General features: G+C 46.9%; 1 protein-coding gene and 1 pseudogene across 2 annotated transcripts in view; one reads left to right on the plus strand and one right to left on the minus strand.

The window, feature by feature from the left end:
• The window catches only part of BEGAIN (brain enriched guanylate kinase associated), a 164804-nt gene that overhangs the window by 94450 nt on the left and 46213 nt on the right, over positions 1 to 24141 (minus strand). The window contains exon 2 of one of the 2 annotated variants that reach the window (XM_066612247.1): positions 12529 to 12618. The exons of the other annotated variant lie outside the window; for it this stretch is intronic. Within the exon in view, the coding sequence (XP_066468344.1) occupies positions 12529 to 12618 (90 nt within the window). The remainder of the gene's footprint in view (positions 1 to 12528; positions 12619 to 24141) is intronic. 2 annotated transcript variants of the gene reach the window in all.
• LOC136637672 (5S ribosomal RNA) lies at positions 4042 to 4161 on the plus strand (annotated as a pseudogene).

Raw genomic sequence — 24141 nt, forward strand, 5'->3', positions numbered from 1 at the left:
AAGTCGTATTTAAGGAAGGAAGCCTTTGCCTATGAGATCTAATCCTGAACTAAACAGTCATCTGAGTCCCCATGCAATTTCAGCTGAACCTAAAACAGCCCTAACCTGCAGCATAGCCTGAATCTTCTGTTCTCGACAAAACCTCAGTCCTAGTCCCAAACGGTCAGATGCACGGTGCAGTGATGTCTCTATGGTTTGTGTCACCCGGTGCTGGAGGCTAGCGCGCCACTCCCCTAAAGGATCTTCTCCCATGCAGTGGGTAGGTCAATGCCCTGAGCAGTGAGCATGGTGATGCACTATCACCCTGCCCCCACCTTTTTGGCTATAACTTTTGAGAGAAAAGAAATATTTAAATGCAGGTTATGTCATTGCATTCTGCATGAAATCACACATCAAACGATATATAACTTGATGGAATTAATTGAAAAAACCAAGATTTAAAAAATTTTGACCAGTAGTGGTGTCACCCCTCCATGCGTCTCACCCGGTGCGGCCTGCACCCCCCGAGCAACACCACTGGCACAGAGACAGTTCATTGACATAAGCTGAGCAGTAGCCGCTGTATTCCAGGGGAAGCTACCAAGAACCTTCTGATCTCCACCTGAGAAATAGGAAGCAGTAGACAGGTGATGGAAAGCCTTGAGATGAAAATCCTGGTTGCAAGTCAAAATCACAGACAGCTCTGAAGGGAGTTCAGGCCGGATGCTGGTATTGGAATGGTTCAGTCCAGGAGGGATCTAGGACAGAGTTTCTCAACATTTGTCCCCAGCTGTGCCACTTTGCAGAAGCGTTTCTGGGGGGGGGGGTTGCACTAAGTTTTGCAGAGAGCCTCCCTGCAGTGTGCAAGCGGCTCTTCCCCCTCCCCTCAGGAGCCATTCACCTCCGTTTCCCCCACCCCGCCCACATGGCTCCAAAAAGGAGGGGAGGAGCCACTTGCACGCTGCAGGGAGGCTCTCTGCAAAACTTAATGCACCGCCCCCCCTCTAGAGATGCCTCTGCCACTTTGCACGGTCCACTTATCAGTGGCATCGCTAAGGGAGTGCGGGGTGACGCGCTGGCCATCACGGGGGTGACGCGCTGGCCTCCTGCACTGGATGATGCAAACCCCAGTGACGCCATGCCACCTCTCGGAAATACTATTGGAAGGACCACACTGAAGTTCTGCCTGCTGAGCCAAGTCTCCTATTGCTGTGTGTCATGTTGCATTTCCGGTCTCACTGCTAGGTGGTAGGGGTCTGGGGGTCGTACGAGTACCACCAGACACCATTTCAAGTACCACCGGTGGTATGAGTACCACCAGTCGAGAAATACTGATCTAGAACTCAAGGAAGATTCCAGCTACTTACAGTCCAATCCACCATCTTCTGCCATGCAGCTGCACCAACAGAGCATGCACTACGTGAAATTGGCGGGGGGGGGGGAGTGATCAGATGGCCAAACTCTCCTCGGATCCATGCCAGCTATTTTGCAATCAGAGTTCCAAGGAGAGGAAGGGGGCAGGGTGGAGTAGGCTGCAACAATTGGGATGTAATCCTGGCAACACACGGTTGCTGCTGAGCAACACTCCCTACAGCCCCCAAACCTCTTCCCCTCCTCCCAGTGCCCACAACCCACTCCACCACCACTTTATGTGCTCTGGAACGGATCAGGTCCATTGGCAGTGGGCGTGTGATGCTGCTGGCCATTTGTGCTGATGGCTCTGATGCACTCTGTAGTGGCCCACTATTCATGGTGGTATTGTAGCTACTATAACAGTAGATCAAGCAAACCGCTATCATAAAAGCTCCATACGGTGAGTGGATCCAGAGATCTGCTGTTTTAAAAGCCATTAAGCGGTTAGTATCAACCCATCCCTAAGATAAACTTCCTTGACTTAAAAAGCCTTTTCCTGGTTTTCCCAAGTTTTGGAACTGACATTGCTGGGGGGGGGGGAGGATAGTGGCTCCTCTACAGGATCCTTAAAAGAGTCCTTGACTTTGGCCTGAGAACAATGGCCAGAGTTCAGGGTAGCTGCGGTGGGTCTGGTTCCTGGGGTTCCCCTTTTGCAGGCAGTTCCGGTGGACAGGGAGAGTCCCTTTTCACAATCTGTCCCTGCCCTTGGGTCTTCCACCTCGTACCTGAAGTAAGAGAAGGGCCGGCCCATCCATGAGGCCAAATGAAATGGTCACCTTAGACATTAGGCTGGCAGAGGGCGCCCACTTCCATCCACTTGCTTGTCTCAATTGATCCACTTCCTCCCACTCCCTAGACTGGAAAAGGAAGGGGGGGGATAAAGTGAAAGTGTGAAGCAGAAGAGAATGGTGGGATGGAGTACTGGAAGCAGTGGTGTTCCTGGGGGGGGGGAAAGGGGAATAAATGCCCTGGGTGCTAGGCTGTGATGGTACCACTGCCATCCACTCCCCGTGGGGCCCCCTTGCAGCATCCAGACACTCATAGCCTTTAGCCCAGGGATGTTCTGAGGGCCAGGAAAACAGCGCATTTATGCTTCCCCTGCCCTCAGGACATAAAAACATCACTTCCGGTTTCCTCAGTGAAATCAGAAATGATTTTTTTGGCCCTCTGATGCCTTTACAAGGCCTTTGGAGGGTCAGGGAGGGTGTGCGCAGCCCCCCTAGGTCTCCAGAAGGGAGACAGGGGTTGGCAGCTGGCCGGTGGGGGAAGTGGCAGCCTGCAGTTGTGACCCCAGGCAGTATCGGGGCCAGGATTGCCACTGGTTGGAAGAGCAGAGGCTAGCAAATCACCAGGTAAGGGGGGGCAGGATTTAGTGCGCCACCACAAGAGTCAGGAGTTCTTAGGCTGGCCTTAACTGATGGGATTCTATTGCAGGGGTCGCTATAGGCCTTGTTGAAAGGGAGCAGGAAAGTAGGAAAGCCATGCCTGATATTAAGCATGAATACAATATCCTGGTCAGTAACTTGCTGCTGCTTAGCATACAGTGAGAACACAAGCAAAAAACCTTGGTCAAGGCCTGGGGTTTTGCTACAGACCTGTGGATTCTGGGACTGACCATTCATTTAGATACTTAGGCTCTCCCATGTATGTTTATATAAACTGTTTGCACTGGTGCCAGTATGCACTGGTGGCAAATAGCAGCTGGGGATAGGTGGGAGGATCCAGGTCAGTACCGCAAGAAGTAGTGACGGATCAGACCATGCATGATCCTGATATAAATCTGGTCCTGCAGCACCTATTTAGGAGGGGGGGGGAACATGACAGCTCTAATAACACAATTTTAAAAATGTCACCTGGCCCTGAAAGTGGAATTTATGCTATGGGGCTCCCAACAAGGCTTCATCTAATCTCTCCCTGCTTTTCAACATCTGCAGAAATCTGCTGAGTAGGGTCATTTGGGCTGTCGGCGCAGCTGCCTTCAGTATGCTGATGGCATCTCCTTCACATCTGATTCAGAATAAGCAGGGGAACTGCTGAGTTGGTGCTTTAAATCACTAAAGGACTGGAAAAGGGCCAACGGACAGAGTCCAAGGCAGAGAGACTGTTGATGGGTAGCAGGGTTGATCCATCCATGAGATTTAATGATTGACTGCTTCAGGAAGCAGATGGGGGGATTAAGAACCACCACCTCCTTCAGCAGATGAACCGTCCACCAGTGCTGGACCAAGACCACTTGGCACCTGAGGGCAGTATGCCCTCCTTACACAGTGAAGTGCCAAACTCCACACCTCCCACTTCCTGGAGTATAAAAGGAAGGGGGGGCAGAATGGAAGAGAGGAGTATGGTGGACTAGAGCAATGTCCCTGAACTTTTTAGCACCAGAACCCATTTTTTTACAAGACACTCCACTGGGACCACCTAAGTTTACCAGACTTAGAGGGATCTAGAAAGACAGAATATTTATTTATTTATTTATTTATTTATTTATTTAATTACAACTCGTAATAATCAGGAAAAAAAGCCCCTCAGACATTTATTTCTCTATATTTACACATGCTTGCAAACTGCAGAAGCTCAGCTCCATGCAGGACACTTAGTAGCTATTTGCAAACTGCAGCATCTGAGCTCTTCACCGAGTAATTAGCAATTACCTGCAGCAACTGTTACCCTGCGCATGCCCGATCTCGTCTGATCTCGGAAGCTAAGCAGGGTCAGGCCTGGTTACTACTTGGATGGGAGACTGCCTGGGAATACCGGGGACTGTAGGCTTATACCATAGTCTTTCTAGACTGAAGGTTGCCAATCATATATAATAGCTTCACGGTTTGGGGCAATTAGTCCTCCTCCTCCTCCTCTCCATCATCCTTATGGGACACACCAAAATCAGGTCACAACCCACCAGTGGGTCCCAACCCATAGTTCGGGAACCACTGGACTAGAGTGTCTCTGATGTTCCAGCCCACTACTCTTCCTCTCTTTCTTTTCCACGCCACCCCTCTCACACTTTCTCCCTGACAGATCAGGTACACAGTTTGGGGGTCCTCAGAATCCAGTTTTGTCACTGGAGACCCAGAGGCATCAGTGGCATGTAGCCTCTTTTACCACCCTCTGCTAATATGCTTGCCGGTATGCTCTGTCCAGCTCCAACACAAGGTTAGCCTCGCCAATCAACCATGTGGATACCTTAAGCTTAAGCTTGTGTTTCCAGTCCAAACCACTGTCAGCAGATTTGTGAAATCATCACACCAGCACAGTTATTCTACCTGTATTACAGAATACTTAATAATCTGCTGTTTCATTATTAAGAGTCACGTGTACAGCACTTGAGAATAATTTATTTAGAAAGAAAGGTTTGTTAACTACAGTTGCAAAGCTGGAAGACAGCTGGACCGAGCTGGCATCAGGGATTGGCATTGTTGGACAGCTGCTGAGGGCCAGCTGTTAATTCCTGAGACCACTTCTGTACCCACCACCATTCTGTGGTGCTGGCAGAGCAACCCTATCAAAGACCATCTAGGTAGTCGGGGATCCAGGCAGGGCAATTTGCCAAGAGGGTCCCTTAAAGTTGAAGCTCGTCTTGCAGCTAGAAATATCTGCCAAACTTCTGCTAAAGTGGCATTAATCAAAGATTCTCTGATAAGTCCCTTGCCATGACAGGAAATGAACTAAAAAATAGAGAATGTCTATATCTTGATATTGTTCTCTTGTCCTGCTATAGTTCATGATCAGATATCTTTGGAGCGCTGCCCAGTTTTATATTAGGGAAAAAATTAATTAGGCCACTTTTTGCCTCTGGGCAGGACAGTACAATTTCCATTGCCTCCAGTGGGAATTGAATGTGCATATCTAATTGGGACCCTTGCCTGGTTGGAGGAAGTGAGTAGAATATTGCAAGAAGGTTGTAAATAGCAAAAGGAAAAACAGGAAGAAAACATTGGATTTAGTGTACAGGTAAAATCTTGTTAGCATGTTACTATATACTATACATTGTACACAATGCATAGAGAAACATCATAAGGTGCTTGCTTTTATCTCTCTAAAAACACGCTGTGTTTTAATACTGATTGTATTAAATTAAAATTAATGTCTCAACAAGCACTATGATGTTGGAACACTCATTGGCAGGGGGTTGGATTCAATGATCGTGAAGGTTCCTTCCAATTCTGATGCCTATGTTTCTGTACAGGAAATTAAACAGTAATTATGAAAGAAATTTCTCATTAAGAAGTTTAAGGTGGATTTGCCCACTGTATGAGAAAAGAGGAAAAGCTGATGAACGTTTACCCCAGAAATCCAGCTACAAGGAAATTCGGTTCATGGTTCTTCTTTAGGGTTTCCTATAGCTAGTGAAATTTTGCCCCTTGTTTGTTCCTTACACAAAATATTGTGTTGGTTAATCTGCAGAATTTCATGGTTGATTAATATTAAACTGGACTGAGCTGGGCTATCTTGAATTTCGTAAACCCTTCCAGCAGATCAATGTAGCCTTTTTGGGATGCGCTCATGGCTTTTAACCCCATCAACCCCCCCTCCCCAGCTCTTCCCTGCTTTAGAACAGTTAGACCAAATGTGGGAAAAGATAGCCAGATAACCAATGCTCCTCAATACTGCCTATATGCTAACCACACACTTTTAAAGAGAGAGGGAGTGTGTGTGTGTTTGTCTTTGCAGTTCTCCTTGGAGATAGTAGCAATTGAACCTGGAACTGTTACTCCAAAGCACAGGCTCCACCCAGTGGCATAGCTAGAGGGGGTGCAAAGCACTAAGTTTTGCAGGGACCCTCATTGCAGCATGCATGGGGCCCCTTCCCCTCCTCTTTGGAGCCATTCCAGGCACGGGGAGCAAAATGGAGGCATCCGAAAGGGAGGGGGAGGAGCTCCTTGCGCACTGCGGTAAACTGAGTGCTTTGCACCCCCTCTAGCTATGCCACTGGCTTCACCATTATAATACTTTCCATGCCCATGAGTGCTCAGAGCAAGAACACATCATGAGAAGGGATCCTGAAACAGATCTCTACATAGTGTCTAAATATCACAGTTAAATTGACCAGGAATCTTCCAAATGCATTGCTAGTTTTTCATTCACAAGATCTCTGGCTTTGCTGATGAGGCATTTCTGCGGGTTATATACCTAAGAGAGGTGAAGCTGCATGCCTGAGGAAGATAAATTACTGTGCTCAGACAAGAAATACAAGGGACTGGCTGCCAAACTCAATGATGACTAAGGGAATCTAAAGTTGGCTGGACAGTTAAGGAAGCATGAACTGTCATATTTTTGCCTTCTCAGCCTCTGTAATCTGCATTTCACTTCACATTACACTAGTCAGACTGTCTGATCCTGGTCATTTGACTGAAGAGAGAACAAGGGGCTTTAAATGAAGGGATTCTCATTAAGTAAGGGGTTTATGTATTGGTGTTGCAAAGCAAGTTACTACAGCATTCTCTTGTAACAACATAGAGAAATGCACCTTTTCCCAAGGCTTCGCATAATGTTGCCACTGAATGTAATCCAAGCTTTACAAATCCACCAGATTCACTCTTGCAGTTGCACTCAGAACAGAGAGTCAAACCAAATCAGAACCCAAAAAACTACTGTAGAGAAGCTTTTTCTGCGAACTGGAACTGAACCCAAACTTAAGATCACTTACAGTGCAATTCCATACACAGTGACCTGGGAATGAGTCCCACTGAATTCAATGGAACTTACTTCTTCCAAGGGGATTCCTGTCCTATCAATCCAATGCCTGGCACAGAGTGCTTGGCATGTGCAAGATGCAAGGAGCACTGGGAATTGTAGTTCTTCAGCACTACCCATGTATCACTAGAAAATCATAATTCCACAGAATCACTAGAAAACCATAATTCCAAACAACGCTTTGCATCTAGCATGTCAGGCATGGGTTGGGGGGGGGAGATCTTACTGTTTTCTTGCTACCACCATGGAGCAACAAGATGGAGGCAAATAAGGAAGAAAGGCTTGTGAGTGGTCAGTACAGGGTATTGGGCACTCACGGAGAGGCTAGAAGAAATGATTGGACCCTGTTTTGCTCCCAGCAATATCATTAGGACTCCGAAACCGAGTCAGAATTCAGGTGGAAACAAACCAGTTGTTTAGGTGTGGTTAGGTTTTGGAACCCAACTCCAAGCCTGAGTGGGCTTTGCATTTACCCATCACTACTTTCATAAGAAGAGCCCTGCTGGATCAGACCAAAGCAGGGCCATTCCAACTGCGCCTCAGGGGCCAGATCTGGTGTTTGGGTGGGTCCGACCGGCTGGTGAGTGGACCTTTTGGTTCCACCTGGGTGCCACGCGAAGTCCCCCTTCTTCAGGGGACAGGGATGTTCTTATAAATGGGTTATGTCAGAATGCCAGATGCAAGGAAGGGCACCAGGTTGCAGGTCTCTTGTTGCCTTGTGTGCTCCCTGAGGCATCTGGTAGGCCACTGTGAGATACAGGAAGCTTCCTTGCATCTGGCAGGAGATGGGCCTATGGCCTGATCCAGCGGGGCTCTTCTCATATTCTTATGATGCTTTGGGCAGTTGCGTCTTCTGGGACACCTGGCAGATGACATGACTGCACAGAGCATCCCTGTCCTCCAAACACTTTGCATGGCACCCAGGCAGAACGCTCGGATGTGGTCTGGACAGGAACTGCATTCCAAGTGCATAGTGGTTGCTAGTTTGAGTGCTGCTGGGCCAAAGGCCCATCTGTTCCAGCTTCCTATATCTCACAGTGACCCACCAGATGCCTCAGGGAGCACACAAGACACCTGCATCCTGGTGCCAATCCCTTGCTTAATCTTAGCGATAGCCTACTTCTCATGACTTGGAACTTGTGATGGGCGTTTCATCCATAAATCCGTCCAATCCTCTTTTAAAGGCATCTAGGCCAGACACCATCACCACATCCTGTGGCAAAGGGTTCCAGAGTTTAATTACATGCTGGATAAAGGAAAATTTTCTTTTGTCTGTTCTAACTCACCCGACACTCAATTTTAGTGGATGTTTGCTTACCGGGCAATTGTGATAGAAACAACCTCTCTCTCCCCTCCCCCCACTTGTCATTTAACCATTTTCAGAATATTGTTCTCCATGCTGCAACTGGAGCACCTGGGAATAGTTAAATAGTGCCAGGAAAAGAAAGCGGATGACCTAATGCTATCACCTGCTTCTCACTGCCTTCCAAGAAGCTTCCCAGCTGGGAAAGCTAAGCACCAACCAGATGGCAGATGGGTGAGAGTCCTCTTCTGCTGTCACTACTATGGCTGCAGGTGGCAGCAAGAAGGAGAACCTCTCCAGGAGGTTGCCTGCTGTAACACGTGCTTTCCAAAGCATGGGGAAAGGATGCCGTGGAAGGAGATGCCCCAGGGTAGCCTGCTGCGACTGCATTTGCCGCAACCACCATAGCTTGCAAATGGGACTTGCCTGCTCCTTCCCCACCAATGCAGATTAGGGAGCATCCAGACACTGCATTCAACCAGAGATGAGACCTCCTTCAGTCATCCTCCCTGTGGTGAGCAGAGCAAAGGAGGGATGGCAGGCAGATCATGAGAGCCGGCACTCCATTTCTAATTCCTGTTCTCGTAACATCCTAAGGGCAAATTCTGTCTGAGCAGCTTCTCTGTCTCAAACAGCAGATGGAAAGAAGCACCTATGACTCAGAATTGTGAGTTGAGTCTAACTTATGCTGGGAACCGTCTCCCAGAACATCTGTGCAATGCTTGCTTCTCTTCTGATTCTTCCCTTTTCATGCCTTTGTGCCTTTCACACAACCCCCTAGGCTCCAGATGGTACTGTAAATGAAGCCTAAGTATGTGGAACTGTAACAAATGCATGTTCTTCCCCGGTTTACCCCCCAACTCCATTTCCCTTCCCTTCAGCTGTTGCCTTCCTTGGGTTGAATGCAGCAGGTCAGCGATACACTCAAACACCTCAGCTGCTTTTAGCTGCAAATATTGTTGCTCCTTCTCTGTTGATGTTAGGGCAGAGGCATCTTAATCCCAGGGTGAAAGATCAGTGGACAGAGACTCACAGATCTCCATGGTCGCTGTAAGCCACACTGTAAGGTCTCCATGAGTTTGTCTACTCCCCCTCTAAAGCAGTGGTCTCCAAAGTAGAGACCGCTGTGCACCAATAAAGGCTTCCCCAGTGCAAATGGCGCTTACTGTTCTGCCATGTTGCCGCGGCTCCTGTCATCCAATCCGGACTGAGAGATGCTCTGGGAAGTCACATCTATTGCTCATCGCCCCAGCAGGCAATGCACCTGGATTTCCAGGCAGACATGACTATCCAGAGCATTTCTCAGTCCAGATTGGGTTCCAGGAGCAGAGGCAGCACGGCAGAATAGTAAACGCCATTCATACTGTGGAGGGCTGTCTCCAAACACCACATACCACCCATGAGCCATAGTTTGGGGAGCCCTGCTCCAAAGGCACAGAAGCAAGCAACCATCACCACATCTTGTGGTACTGAATGCTAGATATAGGTTCATTCTCCTTGTCAGCAGATTCAGGATCTGCAGATTTAACTCACCAAATCCCTGGTGGAGGGTTCCAAATCCCTGGTGGAGGGCTAGACCTGAGCTTCTGGATGCAACTAGAAAACATTTCCAATAGTGTCCAGAGGTAATATTGGACCGACACAGGGATTCACTTATCTGTGGGTTTGGTATCCACGGGGTGTCTGGGAATAGATCACCCACGGATAGTGAGGTCCAACAGTACCTTGTATAAAGAAGGAGGATGGGTGTGCTGTATTAGCTAAGTACAAGGAGGCCCCAGTGACTTAACCATCTGGAACTTTCCACCAACTAAACATACACATCATCTATTAAGCACTTTGAGCTTTTTTTAAATATTATTTTGTTCAAATTTTTTTTTTTTTTCAAAAATCTGTACATGTTCACCAGTATTGTTTCATGCGCATTAGCAGACGTGGTGACTGGGCTGTAAAGCTGATATGGCAAGAATAGCAAGAGAAGTAGCCACTGGATCCTGATGGAGACCAAGGGTGACGATAACACTGCTCTATGACATAACTAGTGAACTGGATATGTAGGTAGTGGTGGAAGTAGTGCACATAGTAAGAGGAAATCAGTCAAAATCTATCCTCATGGGGCAATTCAGAGATGGTATTCATGGGGCAATTACACACTAATTACCCAGCCAGAAGCAACAACGCCTGATATAACAGGTTGAACCTGCGAGCAATAAACTTTCATTTGAAGTTGCCACAGACTTTTGCTGAATGGACCTTACTTGCAAGCAGACACTATAGAATGATCGTGGCCATGGGGCACTGCTGCTTAATATAGTGGTATTTTGAATGCTGTGTGGAGCCTGCATTTCAATTCTGCATGGAGCTAATTACAAAGAAGAGATGAGTGAGCAGCACCAGTGATGGCACCAAGTTGCTGGGGGGCTAGGGCAAAGCCCTGCTTGGGGGCCCCCATGGTATTCTCCACTAATCCATGATGGTACATTGGAAGCTACCTCTGCTGGTGGTACTGAGTGTTCAAAGGCAGATGGGCCTTTGATGGGCTCTGAGTGCCTGACTAATCAACCTCTGATGCCAGCCTTGAGCAGTGCTAAATAGTTCTAGTGTTGAAGCATCAGTATCCACCACACCACATTTGCTCCAGATAACTTTTCACCAGTTGAATGTTTGTCTGTGTATACGCTCCCTATTCCTTTTCCTATAGCTGTGAAATAGAACTGCGCCAGAAAAAGGTTGAAGAATTCTGCAGTTCAGCTGCTTCAAAACTTTTAAACATGGGTGCCCATCATTTAGATGGCATCCCAGCACATTCAGCAATGAACTACAAGTGATCATCAGCACGTGTGAATGGGTCATTACAGATGCAATATAACCACAGGTAGGATTTGCTGCCCCTTTGGCACCCAGGGACGTGACTCACAATGTCACCCCCCTAGAAGTGCCTGATCCGGAAGTAATTGCAGTGAAAAACAGGTTAAAAAAGCTTAAAAAGTGGTCAGCCACTCAGAGTGGAGTGCAACCACTCCAAGTGTCCCTGGCTTGGCACCCCCTCAAGGCATGGTACCCGGGGCTGTGTACCCCCCAGCCCCACTTACACTATGCCAGTGTTTGCACATTGCCTCAATACAATGTTTTTCCAACAGGGTCCAGGCCAAACCATTTGCGCTGTAGGAGATCTATGTTTTGATTTTCTGACATCTTTCTTAAAGCTTTAAAGCTGTTGTAGAGGATCCACATTAGCAGCAGGGGGTGTTTAGCCCTTTCATTCATGCCATTTTCCCCAGTTGCTCCTCTGTAGTTGATAAATAGCCTCACTATGGGGGAAAAAAACAGGTACATCTAAACACCTGCACTTTTCAGTATTTCTGATGAGTACCACAAATAGGAAGGAAGGGATATAGACCATAAAGAGAGTAATAAGAGAAGTAGAGAGAAAAATATTGTGGCATAAAATATATGGGAAATACACCCTAAAATCAACCATGGTTTCTCCAGGTGTTCTACTTTTTCCACATAGATAACCGTATTTTACACAATACAAAGCAGGCTATGAAAAAAAAGTAAGTCATTCAACCAACCTCTGGCAAGAAAGGGGACAGTCACATTCCAACAGCAGCAATATTGAAACATTCTTATTTTCAACTCCAGAGTAAGCAGCTGACCAGAAAAGTAGGGCTTGGTCTGCTCCTGTGCCCTTAACGGTTTCCTGACCTGTACAAATCAATAGGCAAATTTTTTTTTTCTGGGTTTGCTTCATCACCTAATCATAAATCAAGCTGCTACTAAAGGCACAGGAGCAGAGGCTGGTAAATAAAGTAGCAACCCAGTTCTGAACCCTTCATGCTCTATGAGATTCACATAACTGTATCTTTTCCTCTTTTTTTTTTTTAAAGTTCTCTCTCTCTCATTACTACCAGAGGCTTGTATTAATAATTACTGTATGCCGCTATGAAATCCATGATGCATAATCAGATGGAACGGCTGTCAGACGCCTAATTTCCAAAAAGCTGTATCTTTTATATGAATAACTGCTGTGGGAAATGACTTGTCAGAGTGGCAAGAAGGAATTAAAAAAAACACAAGCAATAGCAGAGAGTTACGAGAGAAACATAAACTCAACAAAACATCACTGTTTTAATTACCTGTCCCAGAGGGTAGGTGAAGATTTTGTGAGCCTGCCCTGGAGTATTCTAGGTTGCCATAGGCAGGCTGGCACCCAGGAATTTCGTACCCTGCAGCATGAATAAAGGAATGGCTCAAAACAGACATCCGTGCGGTAACCTAGTTAGAAGCTTACCAGGCAATAAAATGGTTTGGAGATACGTGGGATGCGATAATGGGGTTAGGATAGATGTGGGATTTGTAAAAGCCCTCTTCAGACATTAGTCTCCTGTGGAGGTCTGACACATGGGGAGGGGCAAATGGGATTGCCCTTCCTACCCACTGTGCTTCTTGACCACACTCCTGGATGCCACTAAACCAGGGCCAACTTTTGGAGCTTTGGGGCCCAATGCAAAACATTTTTGTGGGGGTCCCCTTCTCCCCAGGATAAGTGGCAGTGGCGTCACCACCAACTGCTTTGGGTGGGGGGTTATGTCAAGCCAATTTGACCCAGGAAGAAGGCCTGCTCAGCGGCAATGCTCAGCTCACTGCACTCTCCTTGACATGGAAGATTCCATTCCGGAGCTTCAGCTACAGAGTGAGGTGCTGGCTGTGGCGCTCCGCTTGCTGACCCAGTATAGGACCCTTCCAGGCGTGAAGCCCAGTTTGGCCAAATTGTCCTGCCACTACATTCAGTGCTTGTTTGCAGTGAACAGGCACTAAATGCAAGGAGGGTTCTATATCACTGGGAGACCTTCCCCGGTGTCTAGTCTGCCATCTGTAGAGCAGTGCTGCATGTGAGGATGTCTGGGAGTGTGGCCAAGGAATCTGTCCGCACAGGTGTGTGTGTGGTTAACTGGTATGCTCCCATTCCTCCTTCTGTCAGTCCTCCACGGGGAACTAATGTCTGATAAGGTCTAATAAGTACTTAATTTCTCCAAGTACCATAGTAGCTTCAGCAAGATTTGCTGCTTATCACCAAAAGAGGTTTCAGGCAGTGCTGATGCAAGATTTTTGGGAGCCCTGAGACAAAGCCTTGCACTAGCCCCCCTCCCCCAGCACCTCCAATTGATGGTGAGCTGGGTGCCATCAGGGGTCAGCCTGAGCAGGCGGGCCCTGTGATGGGTACGGACCCTTGGCCAATGCCTGGTTTGGTCAATCCCTGATGCTTCCGATCAAAATAAGGGGCTAAGCAAAGTGACATGCCTCCTAGTGGCTGAAAGCTTCTTTTTTCCCACCTGCTTGCATCAAACCACACTGGCAGTAATATAATTGTCCAAATGGTTCATTTGTGCTCCAGATCAAGGGACATTGGGGCACAAAACCTAGCTATATGAGCCCCCTGGTAAGTGCTGTACTGTAAACAAGAACAAATGCATTGGTACTCTCCCCTTTACACTGATGACTGATGGGTTATAAAGCCAGCTAGGAGGTCTCCAGGGGGCCAGGAAGAAAATGAGGGCTGCAATTTTGTTTTTGCCTTTTGACTCTTTTGCCTTTTGATCAGTTTTTCTTCAGCCTTCATGAGATCCTTGAATTTCTTCATTTAAAGCAGGGGTCTCCAAACCCTGGCCCGGGGGCCAGATGCAGCCCACAGCAAGCCTCTTTCCGGCCGCGGATAACCTCTTGTCCCCTGAAAGCCTCTGGCCCACTCAACTGAACATGACCAAAACTATGCTTTGATTACGTCTGGATGGTGTTCTGAGGGCCAGAGAGGTTGAATGAATGAGCCCATTCATTTATTTATTCACTCATCTAAGTTCCATCTCTAATTTATTTATTTAAAGTTTATATTTAAATTGTTTTTCCGGCCCTCCACACCACGCCAGATATTTGATGCGGCCCTCTGGCCAAAAAGTTTGGAGACCCCTGATTTAAAGGTACTGAATTTCTACATGTCAATGAATGGAAACATGCACAGGAGCAAAGGTTGCTTTCCCCCATTCTTTTTCACTGGAATGATGCCACACCCAGTGGTGTAGCTAGAGCGGGTGCAAAGCACTAAATCTGGTAGGCGGGGCAGTCCTTAATGAAATCTACACGTCCCACGCCTGACTACAGTACTCTCCATTTTAATAAAATCAGAGATTTCCTGTAGCCTTCTAAAAACACTGAGGGGGCAACACATAAGTTAAGCTAGTCCAGACCCGCTACCACCCCTGCAATTCAAGCACTGGCCAGGCCTAAAGGAGTCTTAGGGCCATATTGCCGTCTCATGCTGGCTGCTCCAAAACAAAAAACAAGAATCGGAGCCCAAATTATCACAGAGAACATCCAGCAGCAAAGGCAGAACAACAGCTGTGAAACGTAAAAAGCACAATGGGGATTAAATCCAAAAATGCATACAGTACAGACTATGATTCACGCACAGCTATAGCAGATTGAGAGCCTGACAAAAGAGCAACAGGTAGGCATTTCGGCAACAGGGACTGCTGTATGATAAAATATACTGCTGGGAAACATTAATATCGGGTGCTGCTCCTGCCCTTTTAAGGGCAGAGTCTAAATGTTTAACCATCCAAGTCACTACGTCTTTTCTAAAAACCAAACCGGCAGCTTCGTTGAGGAAGATCTGAACTGAAAGAAATGAATTGGTCCCCTCTTAGGCTTGTTTACTAATTGATCCGTGTTAGCTCTGTCTGCGTTTGACATTTATATCCCGCCGCTCGGCTTCACAAACGCCCCCAAACGTTACCGACACATACAGCGAATCGAAAAGTCCGATTCAAAATACCACATATTCGCTCAAAGGAGCAGCATCGTAAACCCCCCAAGCTCCTAAAGAATGGCCAAATCAAATTGCAGTAAGTTCTGAAGATATATACACGACCGTACGCTTGCTGAAATAAAATGATTCTTTACTAGTCTCCTCAGCTATGGGGTGTTCATAATGGGGAGGATCTGCCAAGCTTCACTGGGGAGGATGTTTCATAAATATGGACATCTTCAGCTTTGAGAGGGCCCTTGCCAAGTGCTTGGCAGTGGGCCCTCTTCCACACAGGTGGGACTGCTACACCTTGGTGTGAGTTTTGGTGGTGGAAGCAGCAAAGCTCTCCCCAGTGGCCACTCACCATCATTTCATTTTTCCCACAATGCCTTTGACAGAGAGTTGCTCCAAGGCATAAAAGTGGTGGTCTCCAGTGGTAGTTGCCGTTTTTCCCCACAATGCCTCAGGAAGGGGATGGACGGGACATGTATGCACATTGGGGCAAAAAATCAAAACTTTAGATATAGGCTGATGGGTTCTGAGCTGTCTGTGACAGATCAGGAGAGAGATCTTGGGGTGGTGGTGGACCGGTCAATTAAAGTGTCGACCCAATGTGCAGCGGCAGTGAAGAAGGCCAATTCTATGCTTGGGATCATTTGGAAGGGTATTGAGAACAAAACGGTTAGTATTATAATGCCGTTGTACAAATCGATGGTAAGGCCACACCTGGAGTATTGTGTCCAGTTCTGGTCGCCGCATCTCAAAAAAGACATAGTGGAAATGGAAAAGGTGCAAAAGAGAGCGACTAAGATGATTACGGGGCTGGGGCACCTTCCTTATGAGGAAAGGCGTTTGGGCCTCTTCAGCCTAGAAAAGAGACGCTTGAGGGGGGACATGATTGAGACATACAAAATTATGCAGGGGATGGACAGAGTGGATAGGGAGATGCTCTTTACACTCTCACATAATACCAGAACCAGGGGACATCCACTAAAAGTGAGTGTTGGGCGGGTTAGGACAGACAAAAGAAAATATTTCTTTACTCAGCGCGTGGTCGGTCTGTGGAACTCCTTGCCACAGGATGTGGTGCTGGCGTCTAAAAGGGGATTGGACGAGTTTCTGGAGGAAAAATCCATTATGGGGTACAAGCCATGATGTGTATGCGCAACCTCCTGATTTTAGGAATGGGTTAAGTCAGAATGCCAGATGTAGGGGAGAGCACCAGGATGAGGTCTCTTGTTATCTGGTGTGCTCCCTGGGGCATTTGGTGGGCCGCTGTGAGATACAGGAAGCTGGACTAGATGGGCCTATGGCCTGATCCAGTGGGGCTGTTCTTATGTTCTTATGTATGCTCACATTCCTCATTGTGAAGCAGGTGTGGCCAGCTGGACACAATGTCTGACTGGCTCTGCACCTCCAGCAGCTAGTATGTGGGGGACACACAGACACTAGGCCAGTGTTTCTCAAGGTTTGTCCTCCACTGTTCCACTTCACATGGTCCACCTATTTGAAGAACCACCAGAAGTAACTGCTGAGGACTTAATCAGCAGCTACTTCTAGACTGGGAGGTCAGATGCGACGCAACAGACATCCACTCGGGGTGGATGGGAGGGCTTTTTTGAGTGTGGAAAAGCATGCTTTGGAGCTCTGCCCACTGAGCTGAGCCTTCTACTGCTGTTTGTGGTGTCATGTTCCTGGTCTCGCTGTCACATAGCAGGGATCCAGGGATCTGGCGAGTACCACCAGACACCTCCTCAAGTATCAATGGTGGTACCCATACCACTGGCTGAAAAATACTGCGCTAAGGCCCTAGAAAGACTAGTGTTTGTTTTGCAGGCCATTGTTCATATTTAATAACTAGCAGTCTTCTCATTTCACTGGTAATGTGACTAATGGAAGGCTATTTCATATGCCAAAAAATCTCTCTATTATGCATAATTAATCAATACACAATACAGTAAAGGACCCTCAGATCAGTAGGTGCTAGTACAGGCTGCTCAACAAGCAATCTGAAAACACACATATTTCCTATAACTGGGCTGACTCCTGCAAGTTAACCGTGGGTTTATTAATTCACAAATCTCCAGAAGCATAAAAGCAGCAGTTCCTCTAATAACCATTTCATTTTTTTTATATATAAAGAAGATGTTTCTACATGGCTCCAGAGCGCCCATAATTGGAAAGCCTTACAAAATTCTGCACAGTATGGGGAGAGAGGAGTGAGAGAGAGTTTTCCCTTCTCTCACAATAGAAGGGAACCAGAGTTGGATGAACCAGAGTTCATCCAACAAAACCAATTTAGAAAGGGGAGATTTAGGATGGAGAAAAGGATGGTACGCTGCAGAACCAACCTGTGGAATTCATTGCTGCAAAACATGGCAATGGCCACTAGCTTGGATGGGTTTCAGAGGGGATTAGACATGTTCCTGGAAGACATGCCTATACAGGTGGGGGCTCAGTATCCGCAAGGATCCATTTTCAGACCCCCCCCCCCCGGTGGATATCGAAAATGACAGATAAGCAGATCCATAGTTTTCAGCCCCTTAAAACCTCTGAAGGCTTTCTGAAGCCTACAGAGGCAGCGTGCATCCGCCCATGGCTTTCAGAATGTGGGCTTCAGAATGCCTCCTAGAGCCCCCCCCCCAAAATGTGACTTCCAGTTTTTGAAGGAAAATGAACTGATGTTTTATGGCTTTGCTTCCCCAGCACTCAGAATGCCTTTTGAATGGCATAAAAATGTCACTTTAGGTTTCCCTCTGAAAACCAGAAGTCATAGTTTTTTGCTGCTAGGAGGCAATGGGCAGACACGGGCGGCCTCTGAAAGCTTCAGAAAGCCCTCTGGAGGCAACCGTAGCACACCTTCGATCACCTTCAGAGGGTTCAGATTGGGCCAACTCTGGCTCAATGCAAGCCCCGGGATTCTGTGCTGCCTCTGGCTGCACCAGCACTGAAGGAGAAGCACCCAGATGATGACACAACAAGTTGCTCTGTCATCATCTCTCCCAGCCTCTGCAACAGACTTTTTCAGAGGCCTATGTCGCATTGCAGGAAGCCCAACTGAGGATATACAGGGTAGGAAAGGGTAGCAATGGCATAAGTTGTGTGGTTGAAAGAGGTGTGCTGCTGCTGCTGCACTGAAGGGCTTCTTGCAAAGGGCTTCACTGAAGTGGTAGAAAGGATCCTCAGGGGACCCTGACACCTAACCTGCCTGCAAGCAAAAGGTTCAGAACCTTCTCTCTCTGTTGGAGAGGCAGATGGGGATGGGTGGGCTGAAGCTGCTCTGCATTAAAAAAATTCTAGGAATAACTCAAACCGCAGTGAAGTGTTAATGGAGACAGCCCTTCACATGTGCAATTGAATGTGCAGAGGTTGGGAGTGGAGCTTTCGGCTGTGATGCTGTTCCCCCTCCAATGCTAATCCATTATACCCCGTTTGAACAACTACACAGGGTTCTGCTCATCCCACTGCTCTATGCAGACTGAAAGAAAAACGACTGTTGTAAAAAGGCTCTTGATGTTCTAACTTGCCACCCCTCCCCCCACACTGATATGGTTGGACGGTTCATAATTTGCTAGATCAAAAGATGGTGATCTTAAATGAAATTGACTGAGATTTAATCAAAGATCCTCAACAGGAATGCAAGGCCCTAATCTGGAAGGAGAAACTTCCTGGCTTTTCTTTCTTTTTTAAAATCTGATTTTAATAATGGTTTTGTTTTTTTTAATCCTCTTGGTAAGAACTATAAGCATGGAGATGGTAAAACAAGATTCCTTACTGAATTTCATTTAAAAAGGTTAACTTTAGCAGTTTTCTTGGGATGTTTCCAAGATCAGATATGATGCTTTTGGCAGGTCACAACAGCTCTTCAAGGTTCTGTGGTGCCCAATTACCTGTATTTGCTACAAATCCCCAGCTGCTTTGGGGGCAAGGGGGGACTTACAGTGAGAAACTGAGCTGACCAGCGAAAGGTCAATTGCTGCAGTCAAGAATGCCACAGTCCGAAATAGGATTGGGCTCACCAGTGCTACTTCTTATGAAAGAAGAAGTGCTTCCGGTTTTAAGCATGCTATTTTAAGAATGCATTTCAATGAATATGTAGTTTGGCTCTAGGTCTGGTACAAATGGAAGACACTGTCATGGTTTTAATCATAGAGTGGCATCTAAAATCAGATGTGTGAATTACAAAGTGTCTCAGAATCGGCCCAAACCCAACTCTTTCTATAGCAATTAAGGAATCAGCTGCATCAACCAGAGTCCCCAGAATCTCAGGCTGAAATCTTCCTTCATTTTCTCCTATAATATGTTAACTGGAAAGGCTGGAGACTCCATGTGTAAGGTTCCATCTTCAAAGCATCTGCTCTGCTCAGGATTTATTTTCAACCAAGCCTCACCAGATCTTAATGCTGAAAGATATTTTCAAAGTGGCAAAAGCAAACCACGTTCACCACTGATTAACAGCAGTACAGGCTTGGTATTAAGGGCAAGGGCTTCTAGGTAGACCTGAGCTGACAACATGTCTCTTTGCAGGAACCAAGCATCAACAGCGTCACTGAGCTATAACCCATTCCCAATATAATGGGTATTGCACAGCCTTATAGCAAGGAAAACAAATAATCCACCTATCACTGTCCTGACTGACAGCCGCTATCAGGGATTTCATTTGAGATTGACAAAACCAAAACAGAACTTGGGAGAATGGGACAGTGCTTCTGATTTGACTTCTAAAGTCTGCAGTCTCTCTTCTCTCGTGGCTGGTATAGAACTCACGTTTTTAGTGCGCATTTGATGCAGTTTTTCCTGACTTGTGGCTGTCATGTTGCTTATTGTATTTTGGGATTTTTTAAAAACTTATCATATTTAGCTTTAGACCATATTTTTCTTGTGCAGCCTTTGGTACAGGAAAGCAGCTAATCCATTAGTTTAATAAATAAATAATAGAATAGAATGCAGGAGGAGGTGAGTATGTGGCTCTCAGTGCTACAGGACACTGCCAAAGAGCCCAATCCTATGCAAGTCTACTCAGAAGTAAGTCCCATTAGTGTCAACGGGGCTTACTTCCCGGAAAGTGTGGATAGGATTGGGCTGTAAGGAATCAGGTCCAATCTCTGTCAGTCTGCACAGCAGAGCTAAGAAAGATACCCATGAAAGAGTCCAAAGATCTACCACCAACCTGAGCAGACTGCCCTGACATAAACAGACCTTTGGTTTAATTCAGTCCAAGGTAGCTATTTGCATTCATATTTCCACCTTGCCCCTCTACTCCTGCTAACCAGTCTGTTTTCACTGAAAGTGCTGGCAGTTGAACACTGGATCTTAAGTGCACCACCTCTATGTGACAACCTTCCAATGGGGGCAGAGAGGACGGCGGATCAGATCCAGGAAGCGGGTGGGTCTGGTGGCAGCAGTGCCCACCAGATCCTCACCCCCTTCCTAGGCCTGATCCGCCTTCCTGGGTCAACACAGAGTTGTGCCAGTTGGTCCAGGTCCAAGTTGTCCCATGGTGGCTGCTGGAGCTCGCCCTGGGGCAAGGGAACAAATGCTTCCTTAGCCCAAGGAGGTCTCAACATGCTAAAATGACCCTGCTAGATACAGCAGAAGCCATGTTGGAGCTGCTGCATCACCACACAGGGATTTCGTTAGGACTGGGCTGCCCATGAAGGTTCTAACAGATCTGGGATGGTCCAAAATCTATGAGTAGATTGCTGTTTGATTTGAAGGAGCTCAGCAAGGGTTTACAACTCCTAACTGGTCAACAATAGTAATAGCAGAAGAGGCTTTTTTCCAAGTTAGATTCCGTGACAGCGCTAGACCAAGACCTCCTGGCATGCTGAAAGTTACCTCTCCCCTGGGTGATGTGCCAGGCTCCACTCCTCCTAGTCCCTGAACTAGAAAAGGAAGAGAGGAACAGAGTGGAAGAGGAAGTGTGGAGGAAAGGGGATGCTCTAGCCCAGGGGTGTCAAACATAAGGCCCGGGGGCCGGATGCTGCCCACAGAAGATTTTTATCTGGCCCTCGGGCTCTCAGCTGCTGAGCAACGCTGAGGTCTCACTGCTAAAAGGGTGGCCCGCATGACCATTGGGCTTCCCCATATCTTGAAATATGATCAAGATTTGTGTCTTTTCTCTTCTGTCATTTGCAGCTAATGAGTTCCTACACAAGAACAAAGTGCTTATTTTTGGTTTTGACCTGTTTAATGACATCACGTCCTGCCAAATGACATCACCACTTCCGGCCCTTAGCAGGCATCACGAATGATATTCGGCCCGCTGTTTAATGAGTTTGACACTCCTGCCTAGCCCATCACTCTTCTCTCCTTCACACATTTTCTTCCTCTGGAAGGCAGAAGAGTAGACTGAGTGGCTGAGTGAACTGACAGAGGTAGGCGTTCCCTGTCAATCTGCTACCAGACGTGACCACTTCAGTTGGCCTCATGGATGGGCCAGCCCTGATCCATATATAACTCACATGCAGATTTGTATCTGTGAATGGAAGTTGTCCAGTTTATAGTTCAAGGGGTATAGCACATAGTTGCCTCTGCCCACTGAGCCTGCATTTTGCATTTGGCTCCAGTTCAGGGATCCTGGAAACCTGAAGTCTGCCTATACCTAGATTCCAACAGTTTCTTTGAGTCTCTTTGGTTTCCCAGTGCTGTGCTTACAACATGCTCTACCAGTGAGAACAACATAATTGCTCTTTAATGAACTAAGCTAAGAAACATGCCTTGCTGCAAAATGTGGCTAAACTCAGCTTGGGGGGGGGGGGGGAGAGGAGAAGCATTCCCCCAGTGGCATAGCTAGAGGGGGTGCAAAGCACAAAGTTTTGGAGGCACCTGAACATGCCACGCAAGAGGTCCCTCCCCTTTGGAGCCATTCCCAGCAGCAAGACCAAAACAGAGACATATGAAGGGGAGACGGAGGGGCGCCTTGTGCAGCACATTCAGGCACTTGCAAAACTTTGGGCTTTGCACCCCCTCTAGCCACACTACTGAATTCCCCCAAAGGGATTTAATAACTTCCTGTCGGATAATATCAATGTCACTTGTCACCGTACTAATCCAATTCCAAAATGCAAGGTTGAGAGATAATGAGCAATTATATGACTTATTTATTTGCCTGGCATATTAGAAACACGAAAATGAAGTTAGCGGCATTCGTAAATTATGGTGAAAACGGTTTCCTCTGTGGCAAAAGGAAATGAAAAAGACCCCTTACACAATAATCCCACATTAATTCTCATCTGAAGGAATCAGTTCCCTTGAAAACCAACATGGAAAAGAACCTCAGTTTGATGAGAACCCTCTTTATAAATTAGTACTTGCTGATACCGTATAAGCACCCGTGTCTAATGGAGTAATCGTTTTATTTTGCCCTGTAATACGAAGCCAGCACGCTTTCCTACACAGAAATCTTCTCTCTATAAATAGCTCGGCAAAGTAGTGAATATTCTGTGTTTCGGAATAGAAATAAGGCACTTTTTGATACAGTGCAGTGTAATAATCTAATTTGCCTTCCTCTTCCTTCCTGTAAATCATAATACTTAAGATTCATGTAGCATTTTCTGAGCATGCAGAATGTTTCACCTGCATCACCTTGATGCAATCCTTATAACTCCTCTCTGTAAGGGAAAAAAGTGGTATTATCCCTATATTACAAATCGGAAACTGAGGCCAATGAATTGCCTCAGGCCATCTATTGAGCTCATGGTACAGGGGAGATTCAAAATAGAGAAATCCCAATTTACAACATAATAGTCATCTGCAATGGAATACCAGATCCAGGACCTGAGGCTGCATGCCAAGTGCTGCCTCCCTTACCGGATGATGTGTCCGCATCTTCTCTTCCCACTCCCCAAAGTGTTCACCCCAAAGTGGTGAGGCTCCCTGCAAAACTTAGTGCTTTGACCCCCCTCTAGCTATGCCACTGCAAGAAGGAGGAGGAGGAGCAGTGAAAGCATGTCGGTGGACAGAGGGGGGTGCCCCAACACATCTCACTGGATAAGGAGGTAATGCGTACTCGTGGAATTCACAGGCACAAAATATGATGGCCACCTTAGGTGGCTTTGAGAAAGGATTAACAGGTTAATGGAGGACTGATATTTCAACAAGTATTCGCCATCACAGCTCAATGCAAGCTGATGCTGGTGACAGAGGAAGGGCACTATCTTCAAGCCCTCCTTATGGGCTTCCCAGAAGCACCTGTCAGAAAGAGAATATTTCAGCAAATGGAGTCTATTATTTTTGTGCCCTGCTTGTGGGCTTCCTCTACACATCTGGCTGTCCCTTGAGAAAAGCAGAACTATGGACTTGATGGGTCACTGGTCTGACCCCACAGGGCCCTGCTTACATTCTTGGTTGGCAACCTTCAGTCTCGAAAGACTATGGTATAAGCTTACAGCACCCGGTATTCCCAGGCAGTCTCCCATCCAAGTACTAACCAGGCCTGACCCTGCTTAGCTTCCAAGATCAGACGACACTGGGCATGTGCAGGGTAACAGTTGCTGAGGCAAGATATCTATTTTATTTTTCACATTTTTACACCACCCTTCCTCCAAGGAATTTAGGGTAGTGTACATACTTACTGCCCTCCTTTTGTCCTCACAACAACCCTGTGAGGTAGGTGAGGCTGAGAGAGAATGATTGGCCCAAGGTCACCCAGGAAGCTCATGGCTGAGCAGGGATTTGAACCTGGATCTTCCATATCTAAATGCAACTCCCACACCATTACACCATCCTGGCTCTCTGCAATCATAGCAGGTGCTGTAACTGGTCTCTTACCACTTGCCCTGACCTAACTAGTCATGGAAGCTAGAGAACATGATAGGACACATCATGTCGCCTCACTCCCCCCTATCTAGTGCGACGTTGTGGCTCAGTCCCATCCAGCCTGGAGGATTCAGCTGCAAGTGTTCATTTTAAATGCAAACTCAAAGATGCTTCCCTGGAGCTGCCT

This window comes from Tiliqua scincoides, chromosome 1, assembly GCF_035046505.1.
Source record: "Tiliqua scincoides isolate rTilSci1 chromosome 1, rTilSci1.hap2, whole genome shotgun sequence".
Classification (NCBI taxonomy): Eukaryota; Metazoa; Chordata; class Lepidosauria; order Squamata; family Scincidae; genus Tiliqua; species Tiliqua scincoides.